Source organism: Pongo abelii, chromosome 13 (genome assembly GCF_028885655.2).
Source record: "Pongo abelii isolate AG06213 chromosome 13, NHGRI_mPonAbe1-v2.0_pri, whole genome shotgun sequence".
Classification (NCBI taxonomy): Eukaryota; Metazoa; Chordata; class Mammalia; order Primates; family Hominidae; genus Pongo; species Pongo abelii.
Genome location: NC_071998.2, coordinates 22,104,953 through 22,128,914, shown reverse-complemented (window position 1 = coordinate 22,128,914; position 23,962 = coordinate 22,104,953). Strand labels below are relative to the sequence as shown.

Sequence of the window (23,962 nt, the reverse complement as noted above, 5' to 3'; positions counted from 1 at the left end):
GAATCAGAGGGCCGTGGATTACCATGTGGCCTATATGGGGTTATGGAGGGTTTTAAGGATGGTGATTACATGTGTCCTGCTAAGATCCAATTACTTGCTTTCTTGGAAAGCTAGAGGCTTAGGTAAGGAAGAGCTTCATGAGTTTGCAACAAGAAAGACCAAGAACATGGACTGGCAGCACAGCAGAGAAGCAGCTGTAGGCCCAGATGAGGGTGGGCAGAAGCCAGAGAGGCATGCCCGGGAAGGCTCCAGATTCTGAGCTGTTTCCTTTGTACCTGTGACTGAAGGCTTTGATCCTCTGTCCCTACCCAGAGCCTCACTAGTCTTCAGCAGAGTGGCCCTGAGGCTGTTCCCCTTTCTATGAAAGACCAGAGAGGGTGGGGGTGGGACAGCCCTAGACACTGACACATCAGGAACAAGGGGCAGGGGGCAGGGCAGAGTTGCCTCCACGTTCACCTCTTCATTTTCAGCAGCCACCGCTGCAGGCTTGGCCTCCGAGGCCAGACGGCCATAGTCACTGGTCAGCTGGTTAGCAAGAGGGCCCAGCTCCTCCGGGCTGGTGTTTGACTTGGTAACCTGGTGATAATGGAAGGAGTGAGGTTATATCCAAAGTCAGCTCTCGGAGGGCAGTCCTCTGGGACTCGCCCAAACTCACCATCTCCTGAACGGTCACTGCAATGGCCTTGGCTGTCCGCACCATAGTTGTCTGGTAATCCACAAAGGAACCTTCTGGTTCACCCATTGGTCCTTCATCTAGCTGAGAGGGGAGGATAGGGAAAGGGAAAGACTGTTAGGGTCTCTGCCACTGTGCTTGGAGGCTCTGGCCCAGGGTAGGTAGCCTCAGTGTCCACAGGCACCCCAAGACTCTAACCTGGTTGATGGCCTGGGTGATGGAGTCCACCATGCCACCCACGACCCCAGCAGCACTGGCTGCCTCGTTGAGGGTTGTTGTCAGGTCCTCTACGGCCTCTGTCATCATCTGCACAGCCTCCTCCAGGGCTTCCTGGGTGTGAGCTGCTTGCTGTGGGGAGAGGAGAGGAGCTCCGTTGTTCCTGTTTCTCCAGCCTCTTGCTAGTAACAGCTCCTTCCTCCCAACCCTCAATACCTTTGGGTTACCACCAGCCTCCTTGGCAGTGTATAGCAACTGCAGGGCAGACTCTGCCAATGTTTTAGTCTGGTCCAGGAGTGCCATCTGCTGCGGGTGGCTCAGGGTCTTGGAGGCAGCACCCACTGCAGCCAGGGTGAGCGGCTCAAAGTACTGGGCCATCTGGGACACCTGAGGCAAGGGGTTGGACTAGGGGTCAGGTCCCCTCTCTCTCACCCTACTCCCTGGGACTTCCCATGAGTCTCCATAGGTACCTTGTGTCCCAGCTGGGAGGCTTCAGCCCGGGCAGCATTGGCCAGCGGCTCAATGAGATGGGAGATCTCTTGTACTGCAGTGAGCATCTGAGTGTGCAAGGCCTGGGGAGGAAGTGGACATTAGCCCTGATGGTGACCTGCAATAGGACCCTCTGGCTACACAGAACTGCTCTTCTGTCCATACCGAATACCCGAACCCTCCCTGGCACATCCCAGCCCTTTGATGTCCCTAAGAAGCCACTCCGTGATCCCCCAGCTTCTTTGAGCCTGACATTTCTCTTCCTAGACACATCTTTCCATATAACCCTCTCCCCCTCACCTCTTGAGAGATTCCCTCACGGGGAGCAAGCTGCTGGCTGACTGCAGCGAGGGAAGCCTGGTCTAGGTCCCGTAGACAACTGTTCAGAGCTGCAATGGCCGTTTCACACTCCAGCTGCCCTGGAGCCTTGTCCCTGCGGACACATCACGGGCTCCAACACCAAGAACATCCCCTAGTGCAAGGCCAGCCTATCCTTCCCCTGTATCCTCCCAACACCATCCCATCTAATTGCACTTAAGTGCCCATCCTCCATTCCGCCACAATGTATGCCCCCCATCCACACTGGTTCTCCACCCCTCAGTACCTCATGCTTGTAATTAGCTTCTTGATGGAGTCTGAGACAGTACGGGAGTGGCCGGCCAGCACTGACCAGCTTGGGGGGTCCCGGGGATTGACTGCGAGGGCCCGGGCTGTCTGGATGAGTCCCCCGGCACTCTCTAACATTGTCTTGGCAGAGATCACAATGGGCTCCATGGCAGCCCGACCCTGGGGAGAGGGGAGGCAGGAAGGTAAGTCTCAGGAGTCCCTGGAAGATGAGGTGATAAGCTGGCCCGTCAGTTCCCCCTTCACATCGCCTCACCTCAGGGCTGATCTGGGCAGGAATGCTGGAGAACTCAGGGTTGGACGCAAAGGCACTCAGATTGTCCACAGCCTCCAGCAGAGGGGCTGTTGCTGCTCGGCACTGGGCACGGTTCTCCTCTGTGAAGGCCCCATCTAGCGCCTAGAAGTGACGGAGAGGCTCTCAAGACTTGGGATGCAGTCATAGGGAGTATAGGCAGTGAAGTCCAGGTCTCCTTCCCGGGACTTACAGGATTTGGGGAGAGGCTAGGTGGTCAGTCTGAACAGAAAGAGCTTGGGCTCAGGCAGAGGGGATTTGGTAGAAGGCCTCAGAGAATAACTGGGGGACTCGGGAGAGAAGATAGGACAGGTCAGGGAGAGGCTGGGAATTCAAGCAATGGGAACCTTGATGGTCTTGACAAGATTCGCTGTGCTGTTGGCCACCTCCTTGGCTGACTGTACAAACTGGCGCTTGGCGGTAGGATTGGTGGTACGGGCAGAGGCCAGGCGACAGCTGTTACACAGTGCAGAGGTGTGTTTAGCCACAATGGTGGCTGCGGAGAGCACCTGAGGAGACACATGGAAGAGCCACGATGAGGGCAGGAAGGGGTACATACCCAAGGAGGAGCCATTTTAGGGTCAGGGGATGGAGAGCAATACCCTGAGGAGTCAAAACAGGAATAACAGAGTCACCTGAAAAGTCAAGATCTAGGAGACAGAGACACCCAAAGATGAACTGGGCATGGCAGAGGAAAGACATACTAATGGAGAAACCGTAAGAGGGCAGGTGGGAGAGTAAGCTCGAACATCTACAGAGAAGTTGTGAATTTAGCAGTAACTGAAAAATGATGAGACCCATGGCAGAAAAAGCCAGTTACCCAAAGAGAAGCTGTGTGTGCAAGGCCAGAGATGGGTCCCTGCCCTCTTTCCCACATGCCTCACCTCCCTCTACTCCACGGGGTCGCTCTGCCCTTTCCCAGACTTGCCTGTGGTCAATGTTCCCTTGAGTTACCTGGGCCTGGGTACAGCCAGGCTCTCCCAAACTCTGGCAGGCCATCTGAATTGCCTGGTTTGCACGGGCAAACTGTGTGGGCTCCACTAGCCCTTGCTGTCCAGCTTGGCTATTGGGGTCAGAGACACCAACCAGATATGCAGCCTGGGAAGAGAAAAGGGGGTGGGGGTAAGGAATAAAGATTGCAGGTGGGAAATGAATAGTGATAGTAGGGACAAAAGAGAGCAGAGGTAAGTTTAGAGAACAGGGCTTATTTTCCAGAGTTCTCCATGAGTGGAGATACATTAGCAAACTATGGTTACACTATAAAGAAGAAAAAAAATACTCTCCTGTTTTCATTAAGTATATTCAAGCATTTCAGAAGATTTAAAAAAGTTGATAAAAAGGAAAACTACATAGCAAGGGTTTTTATCAAATCTCTATTTAGATATGTTTGTGTATGTTGGGTCTTAGAGTGAAAAGTATGGCTTACTGTAAGTAGCAGTAAAAAGTTTGAGAGCCATATACAAACACACACCTTTGTGCACACAAGCAAAGCCTCCTTTAAAGACAGTTCAAAACTGATGAAGGTTATTAGGCTAATTCACATTTACAGCACCTCCATGCATCAGATATTTGGAAAGGGAAGGGAGGGGTTAAAAAGCCATTTTTATGATGGAAAGAACATCCTAATGTTTGATTCATACTTCAATCAATACACAGTAGCTTTGCTTTTTCCTCTATGCATTTTCAGAAGTTGGGGGGAAAAAACCAAACAAACAACAAAAAGGTTTAGTGAAACCCTGTCTCCACTAAAAATACAAAAATTAGGCGGGTGTGGTGGCAGGCGCCTGTAGTCCAAGCTACTCGGGAGGCTGAGGCAGGAGAATCACTTGAACCCAGGAGGCGGAGGTTGCAGTGAGCCGAGATTGCGCCTCTGTACTCTAGCCTGGCGACAGATCGAGACTCCGTCTCAAAAAACAAACAAAAAACCAAAAAAACAAAAAACAAAAAAACAAAAACAAGCCACCTAGAGTAAGGCACCCATTCTGACAGGGCACAGGAAGGTGGTGGAGATGGAGGGCTAGGATGGTAGGCTTTCAGGGAAAACAGTCTGAAGCGAACTCTCATGCCAGTTTGTTTTAAGGATTCATATACTAAAGCAAAATACTTTACAGCTAATTGGTAGTTTTATACTTGATAATGTGCAAAAAGGCAAAGTTAAGTGATGACTCAAATAACTGGAAATTTTGTCACTAGTACTATTTTAAGAAAGTAGTGATTACAGGCCGGGCGCGGGGGCTCACGCCTATAATCCCAGCACTTTGGGAGGCCGAGGCAGGTGGATCACGAGTCAGGATATCGAGACCATCCTGGCTAACATGGTGAAACCAAAAATATAAAAAATTAGCCGGGTGTAGTGGTGAGCGCCTGTAGTCCCAGCTACTAGGAAGGCTGAGGCAGGAGACTAGCGTGAACCTGGGAGGCGGAGCTTGCCGTGAGCCGAGATCACGCCATTGCACTTCAGCCTGGGCGACAGAGCGAAACTCTGTCTCAAAAGAAAAAAAAAGAAAGTAGTAATAACAAGAAAAAATGGTTTGTATAAGCTAATTAGTACATTTTGAGAAAGCCAGCTGGAAAAGGCCTCATGGTTGGGCAGTGTAATCCTAACCAAAGTACCAGGGTTCAGGAATTACAGCAATCAGAACTGTTGGTGTTCAGTAATTGCTGACAAGTGTCTCCACTTCAGGAGGAGGATAACCCAGATTCCATAGAGATGGCTTTGCAAACATAAACTTCTTGATTTATCTACAGGTATGTCAGGCTGAGAGGAGACAGGGTAAAGAAAGTAGGGGCCATTCAAAGAACCCATCTCAGGAAAATAACCTGTGCAGCTGCCTCGGTGAAGCCACAAAGTGCCTTTGAGGCTGTGGAAATGGCATCTCCAAACTCTGGCAGGTTTCCATTCTTGGCATTTTGGGAGATGCCAGTCATGGCCTCGCCCAGCACCTGAGGAACAGAGGACATCAGGGGAGTCAGAGCATGTCCTCAGAACCCCAGGGCGGCATCTGGTTAGCTCCATCCTACTGCTCTCTCTCCTCTGAGTTCCTGGCTGTGCTGACCTTTGAGTTCTCCATTACACTGTCCAGGCAACCAAAGTAGGACATGTCATTGATGGGCTGGACTGGGTTCTCCAGGAGTTCCCGGACCGTCTGTGTAGGGGGAGGGCAAAGTGAGATCCAAGACACCTCCCTCAAGCCCAAAACCAGAACACTTCCCTCAATCTCAATGCCATCAGCCTGCCATGTGCCTACCTCCAATTCCCGCAGGGCGTTATCACACTCCTTCTGGCCGGGTGCCTGCTGGGTGCACATAGTGATGAGCTGATTGATGCTGTCAGTTACTGCCCTAGAAGTGACAGGAAGTTGAGTGAATCGGTGAATAGGTCATCATTCCTGGGTCCTATGTAAGTATTTATCTTTTGCCTATAGCCACTCCTAAGTCAGGAAGCTTTCATGAACTGCCTGCTCCCCAGTCTCTCTCACACAGTCCAGGGCTGGGCTTCTCAGCAACTACTTACCTGGCAGCTGCAGCCAGCTGACTCTTGAGGTTAGGGGCAGCAGGGTCCGTGGACAGGGCCTTGGCAGCCAGAAGAAGTTTGCTTGAAGACATGGAGATGCCCTTCAAGTTGGACACAACTTGGGCTTGGTCCTCCTGGCTCTGTTGAAGGTGACAAGGTCAATGCATTGTCCTGTCCTTATCTGTCTCTAAAAGGGATCTTCTTTCCCAGACACTCAAGTAGTGCTAGAGACTGGGGAGGCAAGGGAGCCAGGAGCAAGTCAGGACTGGTCACCCAGCTGCCTCCTATCTAACCCTTAGTGGGAACCATTCAACCAGACCCTCTGCCTCTTCATACCGGAGCCTGGCCTGCCATCTCCACACCAGCTTCCAGGAAGGTGCTGAAGTCCTGTCCAAATCGGCCTGAGGCTCGAGCCAGGTCCTGAGGGGTTCCCCGAGAGGCCTGCACCAGTTCTGTGGCTGCCTGATTCAGCCCAGCAGCAGCTTCATTCAACCGGCTCTGAGCTTCTTGAAATGTCCCAGTGCTAGGAGGAAGCTGCAGGGTGAGAGGGGAAGTCAGACAGAAGAGTGGGGAAAGATGCAGGGAGAAGTCTGGTAAAGGAGGGCTGAAAAGGTGGGCACATAGCCTGGGAGTAATGAAAGGGGACAGATCTGGGAAGTCAGGGTCAAAGGACAACCGAGAGGGAGGAAGGAGAGGCCTGGCATTCTTTGACTCCTACATTCCCCCACCCGCTACCGTCCTCCTACCGAGTCACTCAGGAGTCGCTTGCTGGCATCTCCAACTGCCCTCAGGGCATTATCCACATCGCGCTGGCCAGGTAGGCAGCTGACACAGCGGTTCAGAGCCTGGGTCACTGCTTTAGCCACCTGGGGTGAGAAAGGAGACAGGGTTGCCCAAGTGAAAAGAATTTGAGAGATCACCTCCATTCACGCGACATGGGAGATGACTAGCTCTACTGCCTCTGAAAGTGAAAAAAGAAAGGGGGCGTTGTAGGTGAACAGGCTGAGGTTAGGGTTTCAAGTGACAGTAATTAAACTTTCCCAAACTTGGTGTTTAGCTCGGCCCATGACTGAATCCAATTGAGACACTTCTACAAGACCAAGAGGGCCGGGCACAGTGGCTCATGCCTCTAATGCCAGCACTATGGGAGGCCGAGGCGGGCAGATCACGGGGTCAAGAGATCGAGACCATCCTGGCCAACATGGTGAAGCCCTGTCTCTACTAAAAAAAAATACAAAAATTAGCTGGGTGTGGTGGCGCGTGCCTGTAGTCCCAGCTGCTAGGGAGGCTGAGGCAGGAGAATCACTTGAACCCAGGAGGCGGAGACTGCACTGAACCGAAATTGTGCCATTGCACTCCAGCCTGGGTAACAAGAGCGAAACTCTGTCTCAAAAAAAAAGAAAAAAAAGACCAAGAGAACATAAGGGTGGAATCCACAGAGGGGCTCTCAAGAGCAGACCCGAGAAGACATCACTCCGTCAGTGTGGATGAGGCTCAGAAGCTTTGGCCTCAATCAGGGTGGGCCTTATGAATGAACCTGGGGGAGAGGGAGTGGCCCCTTCCCAATATCTGACCTGGGCAAGCCGCTGCTGGCTCTCAGGGTCCCCTGGATGGCCAGCTGCCTTTTTCGCCTCCTCAATGAGGCTGCTGGCCTTGTCCAGCACATCACTGGCCGTATCAAGTACAATGGCCTGCACTGCAGGATCTGACGTCAGTGCAGCGACTCCCCTAGCGGCCTGGGCCAGTGAACGCAGCCCACCTGCCACATCCCGAGCTGCAATACCTTGGGAGATGAGGAGAAAGAGGGAAGGGAAGGTGCTTTCATTGCCAGGCCCTGATTCCAGTGGTTTCCTCTGTCAGTCCCATCCCTCATCCAGCTCCCATTTTCCTACCTCCCTCACAATATGCCCCATGCCTGGCTCTCTGCCCACATACCTGCATAATTCTCATTGCCCTGGGCAACCTCTCCCAGTAGCTGGGCGATGGCTGAGCTCACGGCTTTGGTGCTGTTGCCGAGGTCCTGGGTACACTTTTCCATCTAAGGATGAAAGGGGAAGAATTGGGCTTGAGAAAAGAGAAGGTGAGGAGAAGGAACCTGAGAAGGTATTTGGGGACAGGTGGCAATTTAAATAAAGGTTTTGGGTTGGGTGCGATGGCTCACACCTCTAATCCTAGCACGTTGGGAGGCCGAGGCAGATGGATCACCTGAGGTCAGGAGTTCAAGACCAGCCTGGGCAATATGGCGAAATCCTATCTCTACTAAAAATACAAAAATTAGCCAGGCGTGGTGGTGCATGCCTGTAATCCCAGCTACTCAGGAGGCTGAGGCAGGAGAATGGCTTGAACCCAGGAGGTGGAGGCTGCAGTGAGCTGAGATTGTACAACTGCAGTACAGTTTAGGTAACAGAGCGAGACTCCATCAAGAAAGAAAAATAAATAAAAGAAAGGAAGAGAAAAGAAAAGAAAGAGGAGAGGAAAGGAAAGGAAAGGAAGAGAAGAAAGGAAGGAAGGAGAGAGAAAGAGAAAGAGAGAAAGAAAGGAAGGAAGGAAGAAGAAAAAAAATAAGAGAAAGAGGAAGAAAGAAAAAGGAAGGAAGGAAAGGTTTTGAGCAGCTCTGGGGCACGGAGGTGAAGGAAGACTTTAGGATTTGAGTAAGAATGAGGTCTTAAACATACTTACTGTCTCCCCAGGTAAGGGTTTAAGCTTGCCATCTCGAGCCGCTGCCTTCACTTCCTGTAGATCTTTCTCTAGATTCTGTACCACACTCAGTGCAGAATCCATCTCCAAAGGTCCACATGCTTCCTGAGCCTATGATAAGAAAGGGGTTTTGGGTGTAGAAGGTACTGCTGTGTCTCACCAATGCCTCTGATTACACAATTATCCGCGTATCGGGTTATTCTGCACAGGTTTCCTCTCATCACAGGACTCCAGCCTCATCTTCCAAAGCCAGAACCAGCTTCCATACCTTCTGGGCAGCCGTCCGGAGTTCAGCCAGCGCAGTGCCCAGGTTCTTGGCACACTGACTCAGCTGCATGGCTGAAGCCTGGTCCTGAATCGTTGGCACAGAGGCCTTTGCAGCTGCCACCATCTTCCCACCTGGCTGTTGGGGAATAGGCAGGTGGATGAAGTGTGCCATCCTCCCTCTGGGCTTGGGTACAAGGACTGATGATGGTCAGGATGTAGGGAACACTGGGGCTTGGTATTGGGAAAGAGGCTGTTGGCAGAGATTCAAACTGTGGGAGATGGAAGCTTAGAAAGGTGGGAAGGTCAAGGTCAGAGAAGTGCAGAGGGGGAGCCTTGCCTGCAGGAAGCTCTGGCTGGCAGCAATGAGGGCAAGCTGAGCGCTGGGGCTGTCAGGCTGGGCTTGGCTTCCTCGGACGCCCTGCACCAGCAGTGGAATCTGCTCTGCCACTGCCTGTAAGTGAAAACGTCATAAGAGACGCACAAGTCTCCCTCTTCCCACTCCCACATGCTTCCTAGAGTCTTACCTTGCAGCTCTGCACCAGCAGGGGCTGGGGGCCAGCAGAGGCCTTGGGGGTAGAGGCTGCGTGCTGAGCTGCAGCGATGGTCTGTGTGGCTGAGGCTGCAGCCTGCTTGGCTGCATGCTGTGAAGACGAGAGTAGTCAGACCAAGCCCATGGATTCCCATGCCCAGTCCTGGCCTACCTTGCCCAGGTTATGCCCCAAAGACGTATTAACTTACTCTCCGCACCTCCCTTTCAGTTCATTCCTCCCACAGCACCCACACTCCCTCTTGCTCCTAGTGAAACTCCCAGCCTCACCTCCAGGCGCTGCACCAGCTTTTTCTTGATGGCATTTTGCGCAGCTGCATTGGTGGCCATGCGCAGCCCCTCAGCTGCCTCCCGCAGTCGCTGCTGCTGCTCCTCACTGTCAGGGTGGGCGGCTGCTCCCTGCGGGAGAGGTGGAAAGACAGTCATCACCCAGCTCTCCTGTGGATCCTAAAGAAGCTCCTCTCTCACTCCTCTAGACTCAGTTTAAAGTTCATGTATTTTCCTGAAGTCATCTCTAACTAGCCCTACCAAAAGGCAATCACCTTTGAGAGGAGCTGACTCATGAAGGTCAATGGGAAACCTCAGGGGGCTAGGATTCCCACTGGATGCTGAAATCCTTTCTTAAGGTGGAATTGTTTTGTCTTCCCCTCCTTGGGGAATACCACACATGAGTGAGGTGAGTAGGGCTTCCTGGACAAAGGAGGACTCAGTTTAGAGCAGGCATCTCAGGAATACCAAAGCAGGGGACCTGCTTACTCCTGCCAACTGAAAAGCCCCAGAGCCCAGGGGGCCTAGGAATCGTCTGGGCTTCTTTCTGATGGTTCTCTGCACGCTGGTGTCTCAGTGTCCTACTGCCTTGTCTTTCTCTGTACTGCTGGCAGCAGAGGCCCCAGAGACTGAATGCCTATGTGTATTCACAGGGGAGACCAGGACAGAGAGGAATCCCAGGCAGGGTAGCAGCAAAGAAGGTAAAAATAGGCCTTGGACTTAAGACCTGGGACTTAAAGAAAAAGGATTTGGTTGCCCACTACAGAGGAATGCGAGAGATTTATTAAAGGACACAAAATTACAGCTAGATAGGAGTAAGTTCTAGCATTCTACACCACTGTAGGATGACTAAAGTTAAGACTAATATATTATATAGTTCCAAATAGCTAAGAAGAGGATACTGAATGTTCCCAACACAAAGAAATGATAAATATTTGGATAAATGATGGACATGTTAATTACTCTGATCTGACTACTATATATGTATTGAAACGTCACTATGTACCTCATGAATATGTAAAATTATGTCAATTAAAAAATAATTTTAGGCCAGGTGCGGTGGCTCACGCCTGTAATCCCAACACTTCAGGAGGCCAAGGTGGGAGGATCACTTGAGTCCAAGAGTTTGAGACCAGCCTGGGCAACATAGTGAGACCACCTCTTAAAAAAAAAAAAGCCTGGGTCATGGCTCACCTGCAGCCTTGGGGCTCATTCATTTCCTGAGTGCTCATATATTTGTCCTCTTGTGTTTTCTGCTTTTCCTGGGTCTCCCCCATCAGATGAGGGTGACTATCTGGACCGCTCTACTTCCCTCTAGGGCCCAGTCTGGGGGTGTGCACAGAAGGCTTTGTACCTTGGCAGCCTCTACCATCTTGGCTGTGGCATCAGCTAGGATCTTGGCAGCACTTAAGAGCTTGCGGGAGTTCTCCAGATCACTTTCCCCCTCAGCATCAGCCTTGATGGCATTGACTAGGTCAGATGTGGCTTGGGCCAGGATGCGGGCCTGTCGCACCATCTCCCCTGAGAGCACAGGGCACAGTCAGGTGAGGAAGCCAGAGACACTGAGGTGTCAGGGGTGGGGACAAAGGTGGGGAAAAGTGGTGTAGACAAGGTAGATGGGGGCTTTAGGGACAGAAAAAGAGACTGGCAAAAGCTCTTGCATCATTTCTTTGGGGCTATATTTTTTCTGGGTTTAGGATCTTGGAGAAAAAGATTCTCCAATGGGTTCTTATGGGAGAAGGACAGTCTCCAATGGGTATTTTCAGCCAGTAGCCTTGAGAAGATGAGACACTCTCTGAAAGCTTTTGGGGTCAGGGGTATAGTAGGGAAGGCTATACCACTTTCATGCCACTTTCTATATTATTTTTGTGCATACTTTGTTATATTCTTTAAATGCTCCAGGGAAGGTAGAGGACTTAATATTCCTTTTACAGAAGGGGAAGCAGAGGATTAGAGAGCTTTAATGATGAGCCTATGGTTGTGTGGCTGGCAAGCCCACACTGTGCTGAGTTCCTTGGGGTAAAGTGGTTGGGTCCGCAAGGGGATGATGTCCAGTGGGCTTAGGGAACCCTGGTAGGGTTTTTTGTTTTCCTGAGGGTGCGTGTCTTACCAGCATCACCCATGGAGCTAAAGATGTTCTCAGTGACGGTTAGGATGGTGTCAGTAGCCTGGTCGTAACGGCCAGCAGGCCCGGCCCCTGTGGCATGGGCTTTCACATGCTGCAGCAGCTCATTTAGGGCCTGGGTGACAGCCGTGGCTGCTGCTCCTACCCCTCGCAACAGTTGCCCATCCTCTGTAGCTGCCTGGGAGGCAGACACACAGCTCTCCACGGCTTTGGCTACCAGTCGTCCAGCCTCCACCAGTTGCTCTTGGCAGACAGGTGAGCTGATTGTAGGTGCCACCACCTGTAGGGAAAGTGAATGTCAGAGACGCAAGGGAAAGGAGGTAGAGTGTGCTGCTTATAGCAGTAACTGCGATGGGTGAGGAGGCCTCCAGAGCCAAAGAAATAAAATGAAAGGCTCACGTGTGTGTGGTAGTATTACCCCTCAGCACAGACTAGAGCAACCTTTGGGGCTCACCTTAGTACAGGCCACTAGTTGGGAAGTGGACAGGGCACACTGTGTTGCTGCAGCAATAACTTGGGTCTGAAGTCCCGAGTCCTCTGTCCGCTGGGCCACACTCTTGGCCTTGAGGACCAGGGCAGCTGCAGCACTTGCCACAGCTTTGGCAAGCTGCATTAGCACATCCTGTGAGAAAATAGCAGTTAGCATGACCTGAGATTGGGCTTGGGATTCACAGACACTTCTCAGAGGCGTAAGCTGCTTCATTATTCCCACTGATCCAATCAAAGGAGAGTGTACGCAGAAGCAACCAGAACCTACCCCGAGCCACTGCTCTGAGCACCCAGCAGGACAGAACCACCGAGGAACAAACCCACACCAAAAGAAATACAGCCTACACCAAATGGAGACACACATGAGGCGGATACACTCGATGATGACAGGGAGAGAATGTGGTGGCGCTGTTACAATGGGGTGGGGAGAGGATGTAGGAGGTATCTCCTGGGATCCCTCCACCCGCAGCTTCTTTACTCCACTTCTTGATCTTGGATTGGAAGTGGTCATCCTGGAGTCTTGGGAGCAAGTCCCTGTACTATACCCTACCTGATCCCATTTCCCAAAGCCTGCCTTCGCCAGGCCTCCTCATCTCCCACCAAATTCTGTTCCCCCAGGAGGCTGAGGGAGAAGTACAGAAACGAGTGTATGCGGCTCAGAGAGGACAAAGCTGGGAAGGCCCAGGCCAGAGGCTGTTACCGTAGGGGAATCGAGGGGAGACCGAACCCCAGCCCCTCTGGATGCACATATCTGCATGGGAAATCCAGGGTGAAAAGTCAGCTGAGGAAATTGGCATGGAGTGGGAAGGGGGAGAGCTAGAGGAACACTATTCTCAGGGTGGCATGGTCTACAGCATTGTGGGGGGTCGTCAAGTTGGGGCAAGGTCTATGTACGGGGAAGAGAGAAAAGATGACAAGGGGCTAAAGAATAAATGAGGGCGAAGAGTAAACTAGCAGGTTAAGTTTGGATTCAGGGGTTCTGAATTCTAACCCCTAAAAGAGAGATCAGAAGTTACTAGTATCATCCCCTGGAAATAGAGGTTCAGATTGGTTTTTAGGGGTCAATTCATAGAAGCCATGATTAGGAACTGGATTCAGGAGCAGAAGTTACTTCCTAGATTCTGGGGTTCTGGGGGGGTTGGGTAAGTCACCAACCTGGAAGTGGGGGTCAGTATCACTTTCCCCAATTTGTTGCAACAGCTCCCCACTGGCCTGGCCCACGTTCCCAGCTGCTTGCAGCAGGTTCTGACGGGGCTGTGGAGAGTGAACACCAGTCAGAAGCTGCCCAATACCTGCCCACATGCCTGTGCATCTCACAGGCCCACGGGACCCAGGCTTCCATCCTGTGGCTTGGATTGCCCCTTCTTCTTGGACTTGAACCCTGTCTCCACCCAAGCCCAACCCTGTGGCCCCTGACCTCAGCACTGGCTGGTTGGGCACTGCGCAGCAGTTCTGACACTGCTCCCGCAAGGCCCTTTGCTGCCTGCAACAGGGGCCGGCCACTGCCGCCTTCATCCTCCAGCAAGGCAGCCAGCAGCTTCACCCCACGGGACATTTCCGTCAGGTTGGAGGAGATTGTGGTGACTGCACAGCCCACTGCGGTATAGTCTGTCTCAGCAGGGTCCCCTAAGGGGAAAAGGAGAAAGAGGAACATGAGAGACAGGGCAGGCCAGACGAAGGGCTGGGGAAGGAGCAAAGCCACACCCAGTTAGTCACACACACGTCCACGGAAAGACGCACACACGCAGTCCCTTCCACAGTGAGTCAAGGCACAGTCACACACGAAGCCAGTCACATGCATGCCTGCACACACTTGCACCCCATCTCCCCATCACACACCCGGAAGCTAGCATCCGGCCTACCTGCTGTCAGGTTCACCACAGACGCAGTACCAGCTGTGATGGCATCTACCTGAGAGTGGATCTCATGCTTTGATTCATCCATCTTGTTTTTACGCCAGGCCTTAGAGGCCTGAAAGAGAGAGGAAAATACCTCAGGATCTGCCCTGGTTTGGTTCACCTCATCCCTATCCCTTTGAGTCTCAGCTTCAGTACCACCGGCCTCTCCTCCATCCCACACTTACAGCATCCTGGCCAAGAGGCGGCAGAGTGTCAAAGTCATCCAGGGTGGCCTGGGCAGCCTGCACGGCCTGCATGCTGGAGTTAATGGTTCCAGTGAGTGCCTGCTGGGCAGAAGTCTAAAGACAAGTGGGGAGAAACAGGGACTGGAATGGACGTTTGGAGAAAAGAGAAGGTAAAAGAGAACCAGGGGCTAGGGAGAGAATACAAATAGGGACCCAGGAAAAGACTGCCTAACTCCTGGCTCGGCCCAGCTGAGGGTGAGAGAAGGGCCCTGGCACCGTGGTGGAAGTGGGACACTTACCAGAGGAGGCATGTGTCCTCGGTGCATCTGGCCGCTGGTAATCTGCTGCTGGGCAGGGGGCATGCTGCCCACCTGGAAATTCTCGGGACCAGAGGCTCCAGAGCGCATGATGGCAGGCAGGGCCACAGAGCCATGCTCCACTTTCCCCACCCGGTTGTACTGCTGCTGCAGGACTGTTGACCTGTAGAGGGGTGAACTACTGAGCTCACAGAGGACTCCTCATCTCTACCCCTCCCACCCGGTTACACTACCTTTGCAGGTGTGTGAGGTCTCACTACAGCCTGCAACTAGTTAAAGAACCATTCTAAGGATTCCCCACCTCCCAAGAGTTCTTAGAGTCAGGCCTTGCCTTCTCTACCCCTGGGAAATGGGATCAGCCCAACTCCCTTCGTACTTTTTGGGGGACACTGAGTCCTCCAGCATAGTAGACTCCTCATCTCCTTCCAGCCCAAAGTGATCCTTGCTTTTTTTCTGTAGGAAGAGAAAAGGAACAAGAGTTGGGATAGTTAAAGAAGAGGGAAGTGGAGAAAAGGCAGCCTCTTCTTTCCGCAACCAGCCATTTTCCAGAAGCTGAGTGTCCATTTCTTTTTTGTTTTTTTTTTGACAAGAAAGGGCTCTGTCACCCAGGCTGGAGTGCAGAGGCAAGATCTTGGCTCATTGCAACCTCCGCCTCCCAGGTTCAAGCAATCTGAGTGCCCATTTCTAAAGGACTGGCTTGTGGAAAGGGCAAGGGGCAATAAGGAGAAGGCTAGGGCAGGCAGTGCTCACCTTCTTCAGGATGATATCGATGTAGCCAGCAATGAGCTGTGCAATCTGCTCCCCTTCAGTTGTCTGTACTGAGTAATAGCCATCTTGGTAATCTCCAAAATCCTAGGGTGACAAGATGGGGGACTCAGTGGGAAAGCTCAAATCTATCCAGGATGGAAATGGCTAGGACGGGAGGCCCAAGGTTGAGCTGATGAGATGCCTTCCTGTGGCAACAGCCCTCTTGGAAGATGCCCACCTTTCTTGAACCTCCTCTTTATTTTCTCCTTGGAGGGAATTTTTTTACTTCTGAGGAGTGGCCTTTACACTACACAGATTCAAATACATATCATTTAGGAAGTCTCTTATTTTTACTCTGATGATAAGATTGAGAGGATATAATATTTGGCACTAAATGGCCACACTTTAAGGTTGGCTGTAGTATCCAAAAGGGAAAAAACAGCATTTCCTATAATTTCTATTTGTGTCATTGGGGGTACTTTATCAAGTTGATATCAGTTTTCAATTCATAACCCTATAATATAAAGTCAAAACTTCACTGTATATAGCTGCTGCTGAAACAGAGAGGTTATCACATTTTTCCTTTCACCACCCCCGCAAGAATTCCTGTGATCTCAGCTTGCTGATGAGATTTTTGTTCTGCTGATTTTAAAGAATAAGTCCATCACTCGTTTCATTTAAGCCTCACACTCTCCCAGAGGAAGATTCTCCATCTACTCTAACCTCCTTTTTTTCTGGAGTAATACTCAGTATACTTACCCCAAGAGAGGGAAGCAACCTCTGCAGCTGCCCCTTTAATGAAACTCCCAAAGCACTTTCTTGTTGGAGTCCCCAGACTCACCAGGGTGAAGCTTTTGGGAGAGGCAGCCCAGCGTTTGATGTTGGTGAGGTTCCACTCTTGGATCACTTCCTTGGTCTTCTCATCCACTCGCATCACACACTCCTTGGTGATGCCCAGAAGCCTGGGCACTAGCTTGTTCTTGCCTTTCATTTTTTCCTATGAGGCAGAGGTTGGTGTTGGTGTTACAGGTCAAAGGTCAAATGAGAGGTGAATGATCAGATCAGCTTGCAGCCATAGGGGATGTTGAGGTGGCCCGGAGGGCTAATGGACAAGGGAAAATGCAGGGTAGGGAGGGAAGTGGCGGTGGAGGGCTGATGACAGGCAGGTTTTCATGAGGTCAGAGCAAGGAAGAGAATGGGAATCTTAGGGAATGGTGGGAAATATGACTGAGGACAAGGCCAGAGACTTTCAGAGACAGAAAAGGGCAAGAGTGGGAAACAAGGAGGGCAGTGAAAAGGGTCCATAACCTACCTTCACCAGGAAGAAGGAGACACCGTAAGTCTTGAGAGAACGGGCTAGCTTCACGTAGCGGACCTTGGCCTCAATCTCACTCATTTGCCCACAATTCTTGTGTGCCTGTGCATAAAATGGGGAAGACTTTAGCAAAGAGTTTCATATCACAGCTAAGGAATTAAGGTTGGATGCTAACTCTAATGAGAGAGAATTATGGGGACACTGGAAAGGTTGAGGAGTGCAAGATATGAGAACGAGAGGGTAACGGGATGGAGGCTGATAAGGGCTATGCAGAAGCGATGAGTCAAGGGATACAGTCAAGGAACTTGCAGACATTCTGGAGATATGAACAGAGAGTTTGGAAGTAGAAGGGCAAAGAGAAGGCCTTCTGGGCTGAGTATTCAGAGTGGGGGTAACACCTTATAGTTGACAAAGACTATACTCTTTCACAGTAATTTCAGATTATGCTACCTCATTTGATCCTCCTATCAATCCTACATGGGGCAAGTACTGTTATCCCAAATCAGAGGTAAATAAAAGAATACAAGAATATTGAACTGAATTGCACAGCAAAAGCAGGGATGGAGCTGAGACTAAAAGCCCAAGTTGTCTGCTTTCTTGGCAAACGTGAGGTGGGATAACAGCCCGGTGGGTGAAAGCCAAGTTAGGGGAGACAGGGAGGAGGCGGGGGGCCATTTAGTCAGTAAGATTAAGCAGCAAAGCTCCACGGTCATCCCAAATACTTTCCCCTACCCACATTCACCTGGAAGATCTTACGCTCTCCCTTCTGCTTCACATACTCCTTGGGCAGGAAGTCCTTCAGGCTACACCAGAAAAGGGAGGGTCAGCATGTGGTAGACAGCATCAGGGGACATGTGGGCCATGAACTGTGGGCCTGGGGGTATGAGGAAATACCTAGGACAGTGTTATCTTTGGGGAGAAAAAAGACTCTGTGGGAATAGAGTCTAGATTATCTTCTGAAATAGAGGTGACTTAGTGTAAACTCTTTTTTTTTTTTTGAGATGGAGTTTCACTCTTGTTGCCCAGGCTGGAGTGCAATGGCACGATCTCAGCTCACCAAAACCTCCGCCTCCCAGGTTCAAGCGATTCTCCTGCCTCAGCCTCCCGAGTAGCTGGGATTATAGGTGTGCCACCACGCCTGGCTAATTTTGTATTTTTAGTAGAGATACATGGTTTCTCCATGTTGGTCAGGCTGGTCTTGAACTGCCGCCCTCAGGTGATCTGCCCGCCCGGCCTCCCAAAGTGCTGGGATTACAGGTGTGAGCCACCGAGCCCGGCCAGTATGAATTCTTAATGTGACCTGTGTCTCTCCCTGCAGGGAAAGGGACTGAGGAAAATTAAGTTAGAGGCTCAGTCCCTGAGGGAAAGTGGGTCTAGAGCACCATTTCAGGGAACCAAGAGGAGAAAGAGCTTTCTAGAAGGATGACCATGCACTTAAGAAGCTGAGAAAGCCATGGCAAACTCTGCATTCCAAGAAACACCAGCAGATGAGGCTTGTGAGACTTTTAACCCATGTTCCCTATAGGGAAAATTTTACCCTGTTTCCCTCTGGCTACTGCAGCAAAATTCTTCAGATAATCTCAAAAAAAAGTGACATGCTTGCTTCAGAGATGGAGGTAGGGGCAGAGATACTGAACTACATTCATATTCCAGAGGCAGAGAAGAGACAATGGATGATGGCAACTAAAAGGGTAGCTATGTTGGTCAAACCCTGGTACCTCGGAAGAAGAAATAGAGGGGGCAGGCTTGGAATGGAGACAGGCCCACTGGGGTCACAACGGCAGGGAGTCCTGGGCCCTGACAGGGTATAGGATGTGGGTCACTCACTCGAGGAATCCAGCCTTGTGCTTCTGCTCATTGTGGGGCCCAAACTGGATCTGGCATTGGAAGCCAGCAAACTCACAGGCCTTGTCAAAGGAGACAGGGTGGGAGCCATTCAGGATGTCATCTCGTGCCTGGAGAGCACAGGGCAAGGAGGCGAGTGTTGTGTGTGGGTGCAGGGACACACACACTGTGCTTCCAACCCCTCCCTATTCCTGCCCCACCCCAGTCAAGTCCTCTGCATACCTGCACATACAGGAGGTTCAGCTGTACAGGGTCCCGGGAATCCACATTCTGGTCTGAGTAAAAGAACTTCCTCCGCAGCAGCAGTGTCTCGTGCTCCTCTACACCCTGCTCCCTCAGTGTCCGACCATGGTCCAGCCAGTTCACTGGGATACAGACAGTCCCCTCAGTGCCAAACCCCCATGGCCCCTGTGCTTTCTGGTCTCTGTTTATTTCTCCATTTCCTACCTCCCCTCACTTAAATGTAAGTTCCATGAGTGTAGGACTTTGTTTTCTCACTGATGTATCCTCAGGGTGTAAAACAGTGCCTGGCGGAAGCAGATGCTGAAGCCCCTTCCCACCCTTCCCATTTCAAAAGCCCTCTTTTTCCTAGTTCTGCTTACACTCATCATCTGTGTGCAATTTCTGCTTTAGTTTCTCCATCTTCTTTTCATCTCGCAGCAATGTCTTGTCCTTTCTTAAGGTCCCTGTTACTTCCTCCTTTTTCTCTTCCATCAGCTCTCGAACCAATGAATATTCATCATGGTTGGTGATGCCTGGGGAAGGAGATGGCTTGTTAGCTTCCCAGGTACTGCATCCATGCCTTTTGAAAGAGTTGAGGCTTTCTGGCCCAGGCTTTCAGCTGTACTGGGGCCCCTTACCAATGCGGGCACAGATGGTCATGAGCATGTCAGTGACAGTCTTAGAGTCATCCACCATGATCGTCTTCACAGTTCCATCCAGCATACGGATCTTCAGGGGTCTCTGTTTCTTCCTGTACTCCATAGTGTCCTGTTGGGGCAGGAAGAAGAGACAGGGGCCTACTCTGAGCTAGGGGTATTATTTCCTCTTTACACAGCCCGAGGGGAGAGAGTGGAGCACTGAAAGGAAGACTATGGTGGTTCATTCAAAAGCAGGGAATCATGACTGTCTGTTAATAGGAAGAAAGCATGCGGAGGGCTAAGAGACAACAGATGTGGGTGCTGAAAACAGGAGGTGGAACAGGGAGAAGCTGATGGAAGGGGATGTGGTGGTCCTTGCTGAAGGGATACTTACCCCATTTCGGAGCATGTAGTAGTCCAAAGCTTTCCCAGCCTCCAGCCATATACCTTTTTTGGGGTCATCATCTGACAGAAAGAGCCCAAAGTCGCTGGCTAAAAGACAGGATGGATCACTTTAGGCTTATGAAGACCCCAATGTGGCTCAACAGCTTATACCATGTTGCCCTTGACTATTTCTCCCATGACCTTGGGCCTAAAGAACAAGGGAACCATGGAACACAGACCTGAGGGGTGAGTAGTCTTAGGGGACAAAGGGGTCAACTCTCAAGGCCGAGAGCCTGGGAACAAGAAGGGACTGAAGACTCCCACTCCAGCCACCTGGGGAGTCAGACTCACGAGGACCAGCCGGGGCCTCTGGGATCCGCTCACGAATGATGCGGCAGGCGTCGTACACCATGGTAGACGGCTCAAACTGCATCGTCTTCACCACATTCCCAATGCTGATCTTCAGTGAAAGTGCAACCATGGTGGCAGCTTCTTTTCTCCAGCCTGGCTATACCTGGCCCATGGCATCAGGGCATTAGAATACACTCTTCTGGTGGGAGAAAAGGCCCCCCCAGATGGTGGAGTCCAAGGGAGGAGTGTTTTTGAAAGGGACTCACCAAAGTAGACAGTAATAAGGTTGTTTTCATTGTATTTAATAATTTTAAAGAGTGAAAAATTATTTACATCAAAAGAATGAGTCCTGACAATTTTTTTTTTTTTGAGACAGTTTCGCTCTGTTGCCCAGGCTAGAGTACAGTGGTGCGATCTCGGCTCACTGCAAGCTCCGCCTCCCGGTTTCACGCCATTCTCCTGTCTCAGCCTCCCGAGTAGCTGGGATTACAGGCGCCCGCTGCCATGCCTGGCTAATTTTTTGTATTTTTAGTAGAGATGGGGTTTCACCGTGTTAGCCAGGATGGTCTCGATCTCCTGACCTCGTGATCCACCCGCCTCGGCCTCCCAAAGTGCTGGGATTACAGGCGTGAGCCACCGTGCCCAGCCGAGTCCTGACAATTTAAGACATCTGAGGGAAAGGAGAAGCTGGTCTGCAAGGTACAACAGCAGGTCTGAAATGCAGTGCTACCTGAGGACACTGCCCTGCCCCACCACTGGAATTTGTACCTCCCTACTTTCATCCAAGTATCTCTCTTGCCCCTTGTCCCTGATCACCTTTCTCAGCCCTACTCCTGCCTTGTTTTCATTTTTGCCTGGTTCAGTATTTTTCTCTCTTTGTCTCCTGCTGTGTCCTGCTGGCTCTTCCCTGTCTGGGATTTTCAGAGCTGTCTTCTCACCACGTGACCTTCCTTCTCATGGCTTTAGCTGCCTTCTCTGCAAAATGAAGATGTTATAATTCCCTAAGGCTCTTGAAGCCCGCAAACAAACTCTAGCTAGCCTGGCAGGGAGACCAAATACCGGTTGCTCAAGCCATCCAGGGGTCCGCTCTTGCCCCAGCTTTTCTCTAACCTGAGATGCGGGGGGCCTTCTCAAGGAGCCTAGCCCTGTGCTGGGCTTCCCAGGCAGTCAAGCTAGAAATGTGATTCTCTAACTCAAAGGGATCTATCTCAGAAGTTATCTGGTCAACTCTTGTGTTTTGGAGAAGGGGAAATAGACTCTGGGAGGCCAGGAAACATTTTCAAGACAGGCCAGAGAAAGGACCCAGTCCCTGTAACTCAGTCCTTGCTTGTTCCAAGTCACCAAGTTAATACTCAGTCCTGCAACTCCTCCTATGCTTTCTCCTCTTCAGCAAGTCTGTCTCGAATTCTGCTCTGTCTCACCCACTTCCCCTGACAGTATTTTCAGTGCAGCTCAGAATACTAGTCCTACCCCACCTTCTTCCACCCTCCTGGCACCCCCTCTCAGCAGGCTAGAGGAGCCACTGGAGACAGCAGGTGGCGCACAGGCTGCAAGAGGACAAGTCTGCCTGGCTGCTGATGATGTGCCCCAGCTTGGTACAGGGATTGGGTGCCTCTTAACTAAGAGAATGGGCAGATACAAGCTGCCCATTCCCCTCCTGGCAAACTACAAGCCTCAAGTGGGGAAAAGCAGGGTGAGAGGGGAAGGCTGGAAAGCAGAGATGGGGGTGTTAGGATACAGAAGGCATTTGAAAGCCAGGGAAGTTAAGAAGGGGTAGAGGGTAAAGAAGTTAGGAGAGATGGGATGAGGAGAATTGAAAATCTAAGTAGAAACAAGAGACAGGAGGCAGGTATGAAAAAGGTCTAGATCAGGGGTCTGGTACCGAGTGGCACATAGACCATTTCTGACCTTACAAGCAGTCCAGAGTCTCAAAAGAGAAGAACCACAGCTCTCTGTCTTTATTCCCAAATAAGAGAGGACCCTCCCAGTCTCCCCAGTTCCAGCTCTCTGCCCCCTCCCCACTCCTGGGGCACTTTGCCCAACCTTATTACTATCCGCTTTTGTGTCCCAGCTGGACAGACCTGGCTATGGGGTTGCTGACCATGAAAGAATGCGGGCTGGGCTGGAGGATCCGAGAAGCTGGAGGAGTCTGTGGAGCCGAGAAGCAGGACTGAAAGGACCCTTCACACTAAGCTGAAACTGCATGTCTCCCCCCATTTCCTCCGGACACTTAGACGCCCCCTTCCTCCTCAAGCACGGAAGCCTCTGGTGAGACCCCGATAAGGGAGCTGAGTCATGCCTACCCTTACTCCCCAGCTGGTCCAGAGTGGATATTCACATAGCTACAACAGGGTGAGTGGACGCGAAGAACTGATCAGTGAATTGGGGGTGGTGGTGGCAAAGAACAAGGCTGCTACACGTATGAGTAGAAGCTAGCTCATTCCTCCTTTGGCCTGAGAACTTTGCTCCCCTTTCCATCGTGTTTTATGGAACAGCAACTCCCCAATGCCGTGTCCCCCTCCCAGGGAACTCCTCCTCCCTCAATACATTCCTGAGATGCATTCCAAAGGAGTTGGGCAATTGGAGGGGGGGAATGGAGGACAGGAGGTCAAATCCCAGCAAGGAATGGAATGTAAGAGTATTGGAGCTAAGAAAGTTGGGGTACTTGGAGAATATAGTCAGAGCAGATACCTACAAGGGGAATTGCAGAAAGATAGGGAGTTACAGAGAGGAACAAAAGGAAAGAGCTTAAGACAGTCAGAATATAAGAGGGATGGGGGAGTAACACTCAGTCTGTTACCAAATTTGGCCTCTGAGTCCGCAACCGCTGGCAGTGGGGGAGGGCTGTGGGTGAGACTGACATATCCGGCCTCAGGCTGCTGGAGGCTCATTTAGAGCTGGACTGGGCAGCTAGCTGAAGGGCTGCACAGAACTTCCCCCAGTACAGCCCCTCCATACTCACATGCACACTCATTCTCCCCAAATGCACCCCAGCCTAGGCAGAGCTCTTTCCCACAAAGCTACCTTACTCTCTCTACACAGACATTATCTCAATCATACAGCCCCCACACAGATCCCATCACGACTGCGTTATCTTCTCCTAGGGAGCCCATCCTATGCACACAGCTTTTGCACAGATAACCTCCATAACAAGCACACCCGGCACCCAGTGTCTCTCCTCCCATTATGTAGATATTCTCCATTCACCCAGCAAGCATTCCTTGAGGGCCAGCTGTGGGGAAGACCCTGGGCCAAACTTTCAGTGGCTGGGGACCAAGATCAGTAAGACCTAGCCTTTGAGTTCAAAGGGCTCCCAGTCCATGAGATGAGTGAATAAGCCAAGTACAGAATCACAACAGAGGGCAGGATGTGGTAAGAGCCAAAAGGTGTGTGCTCAGAGAGATCCCTTTAGGTTAGGGAAGCGGAACCAAAAAGTCTCCATGATAGGTATCATTTGAAGTTAGAATTTTAAAAAATAGAGATAATAAAAAATAATAGTGATCTGCCATTTATTGACTCTATGTCACTTGCATTGTATACATAATTTCATTTAATCCTTACAGTAGGTATCATTATTTCCATTTTTACAGATCAGAAAACAGACTCAAAGATGTTAAATACTTGTTCAAATACTTCTCCAAATAATAAGTTGTGAAGCCAGGATCCGAACCCAGGTTTCTGACTGCAAAGCCCAAGCTCTCTCCACTACGCCAGCCAGCTGGAGATGTGTCAGGGGTAGTTTTCACTCCAGGCAGAGAAATAGCATAAGCAAAGATGGAGAAGCAGTAAATCGTGGAGGAGCATTCAGGGAAGTGAGCAGGCAGGCTGGTTGAAGCACAGGGTACCTGCAAGGGAGCAGT

At 51.0% G+C, this 23,962-nt stretch overlaps 1 protein-coding gene across 2 annotated transcripts in view; it reads right to left on the bottom strand.

The window, feature by feature from the left end:
* TLN1 (talin 1) overlaps nucleotides 1-23,962 on the bottom strand; it is a 34,494-nt gene that overhangs the window by 7,757 nt on the left and 2,775 nt on the right. Inside the window, exons 2-44 of one of the 2 annotated variants that reach the window (XM_054520941.2) lie at nucleotides 20,919-21,077; nucleotides 20,103-20,265; nucleotides 19,762-19,859; nucleotides 19,368-19,497; nucleotides 19,110-19,262; nucleotides 18,730-18,872; nucleotides 18,490-18,617; nucleotides 17,405-17,465; nucleotides 16,660-16,764; nucleotides 16,189-16,344; nucleotides 15,351-15,452; nucleotides 14,977-15,053; nucleotides 14,583-14,763; nucleotides 14,284-14,397; nucleotides 14,063-14,171; nucleotides 13,618-13,826; nucleotides 13,356-13,454; nucleotides 12,166-12,333; nucleotides 11,697-11,991; nucleotides 10,941-11,107; nucleotides 9,590-9,718; nucleotides 9,297-9,413; nucleotides 9,110-9,223; nucleotides 8,774-8,908; nucleotides 8,488-8,616; nucleotides 7,744-7,846; nucleotides 7,383-7,591; nucleotides 6,555-6,674; nucleotides 6,145-6,342; nucleotides 5,809-5,948; nucleotides 5,543-5,636; nucleotides 5,351-5,440; nucleotides 5,115-5,237; nucleotides 3,249-3,392; nucleotides 2,642-2,803; nucleotides 2,259-2,399; nucleotides 1,983-2,164; nucleotides 1,679-1,811; nucleotides 1,360-1,461; nucleotides 1,106-1,276; nucleotides 872-1,021; nucleotides 656-757; nucleotides 457-576 (exon numbers count right to left, since the gene is read on the bottom strand). In XM_054520941.2, the coding sequence (XP_054376916.1) occupies nucleotides 457-576; nucleotides 656-757; nucleotides 872-1,021; nucleotides 1,106-1,276; nucleotides 1,360-1,461; nucleotides 1,679-1,811; nucleotides 1,983-2,164; nucleotides 2,259-2,399; nucleotides 2,642-2,803; nucleotides 3,249-3,392; nucleotides 5,115-5,237; nucleotides 5,351-5,440; nucleotides 5,543-5,636; nucleotides 5,809-5,948; nucleotides 6,145-6,342; nucleotides 6,555-6,674; nucleotides 7,383-7,591; nucleotides 7,744-7,846; nucleotides 8,488-8,616; nucleotides 8,774-8,908; nucleotides 9,110-9,223; nucleotides 9,297-9,413; nucleotides 9,590-9,718; nucleotides 10,941-11,107; nucleotides 11,697-11,991; nucleotides 12,166-12,333; nucleotides 13,356-13,454; nucleotides 13,618-13,826; nucleotides 14,063-14,171; nucleotides 14,284-14,397; nucleotides 14,583-14,763; nucleotides 14,977-15,053; nucleotides 15,351-15,452; nucleotides 16,189-16,344; nucleotides 16,660-16,764; nucleotides 17,405-17,465; nucleotides 18,490-18,617; nucleotides 18,730-18,872; nucleotides 19,110-19,262; nucleotides 19,368-19,497; nucleotides 19,762-19,859; nucleotides 20,103-20,232 (5,733 nt within the window). In that variant the 5' untranslated portion in view covers nucleotides 20,233-20,265; nucleotides 20,919-21,077. The remainder of the gene's footprint in view (nucleotides 1-456; nucleotides 577-655; nucleotides 758-871; nucleotides 1,022-1,105; nucleotides 1,277-1,359; nucleotides 1,462-1,678; nucleotides 1,812-1,982; nucleotides 2,165-2,258; nucleotides 2,400-2,641; nucleotides 2,804-3,248; nucleotides 3,393-5,114; nucleotides 5,238-5,350; nucleotides 5,441-5,542; nucleotides 5,637-5,808; nucleotides 5,949-6,144; nucleotides 6,343-6,554; nucleotides 6,675-7,382; nucleotides 7,592-7,743; nucleotides 7,847-8,487; nucleotides 8,617-8,773; nucleotides 8,909-9,109; nucleotides 9,224-9,296; nucleotides 9,414-9,589; nucleotides 9,719-10,940; nucleotides 11,108-11,696; nucleotides 11,992-12,165; nucleotides 12,334-13,355; nucleotides 13,455-13,617; nucleotides 13,827-14,062; nucleotides 14,172-14,283; nucleotides 14,398-14,582; nucleotides 14,764-14,976; nucleotides 15,054-15,350; nucleotides 15,453-16,188; nucleotides 16,345-16,659; nucleotides 16,765-17,404; nucleotides 17,466-18,489; nucleotides 18,618-18,729; nucleotides 18,873-19,109; nucleotides 19,263-19,367; nucleotides 19,498-19,761; nucleotides 19,860-20,102; nucleotides 20,266-20,918; nucleotides 21,078-23,962) is intronic. The other variant, XM_002819645.6, reaches the window with a different exon arrangement.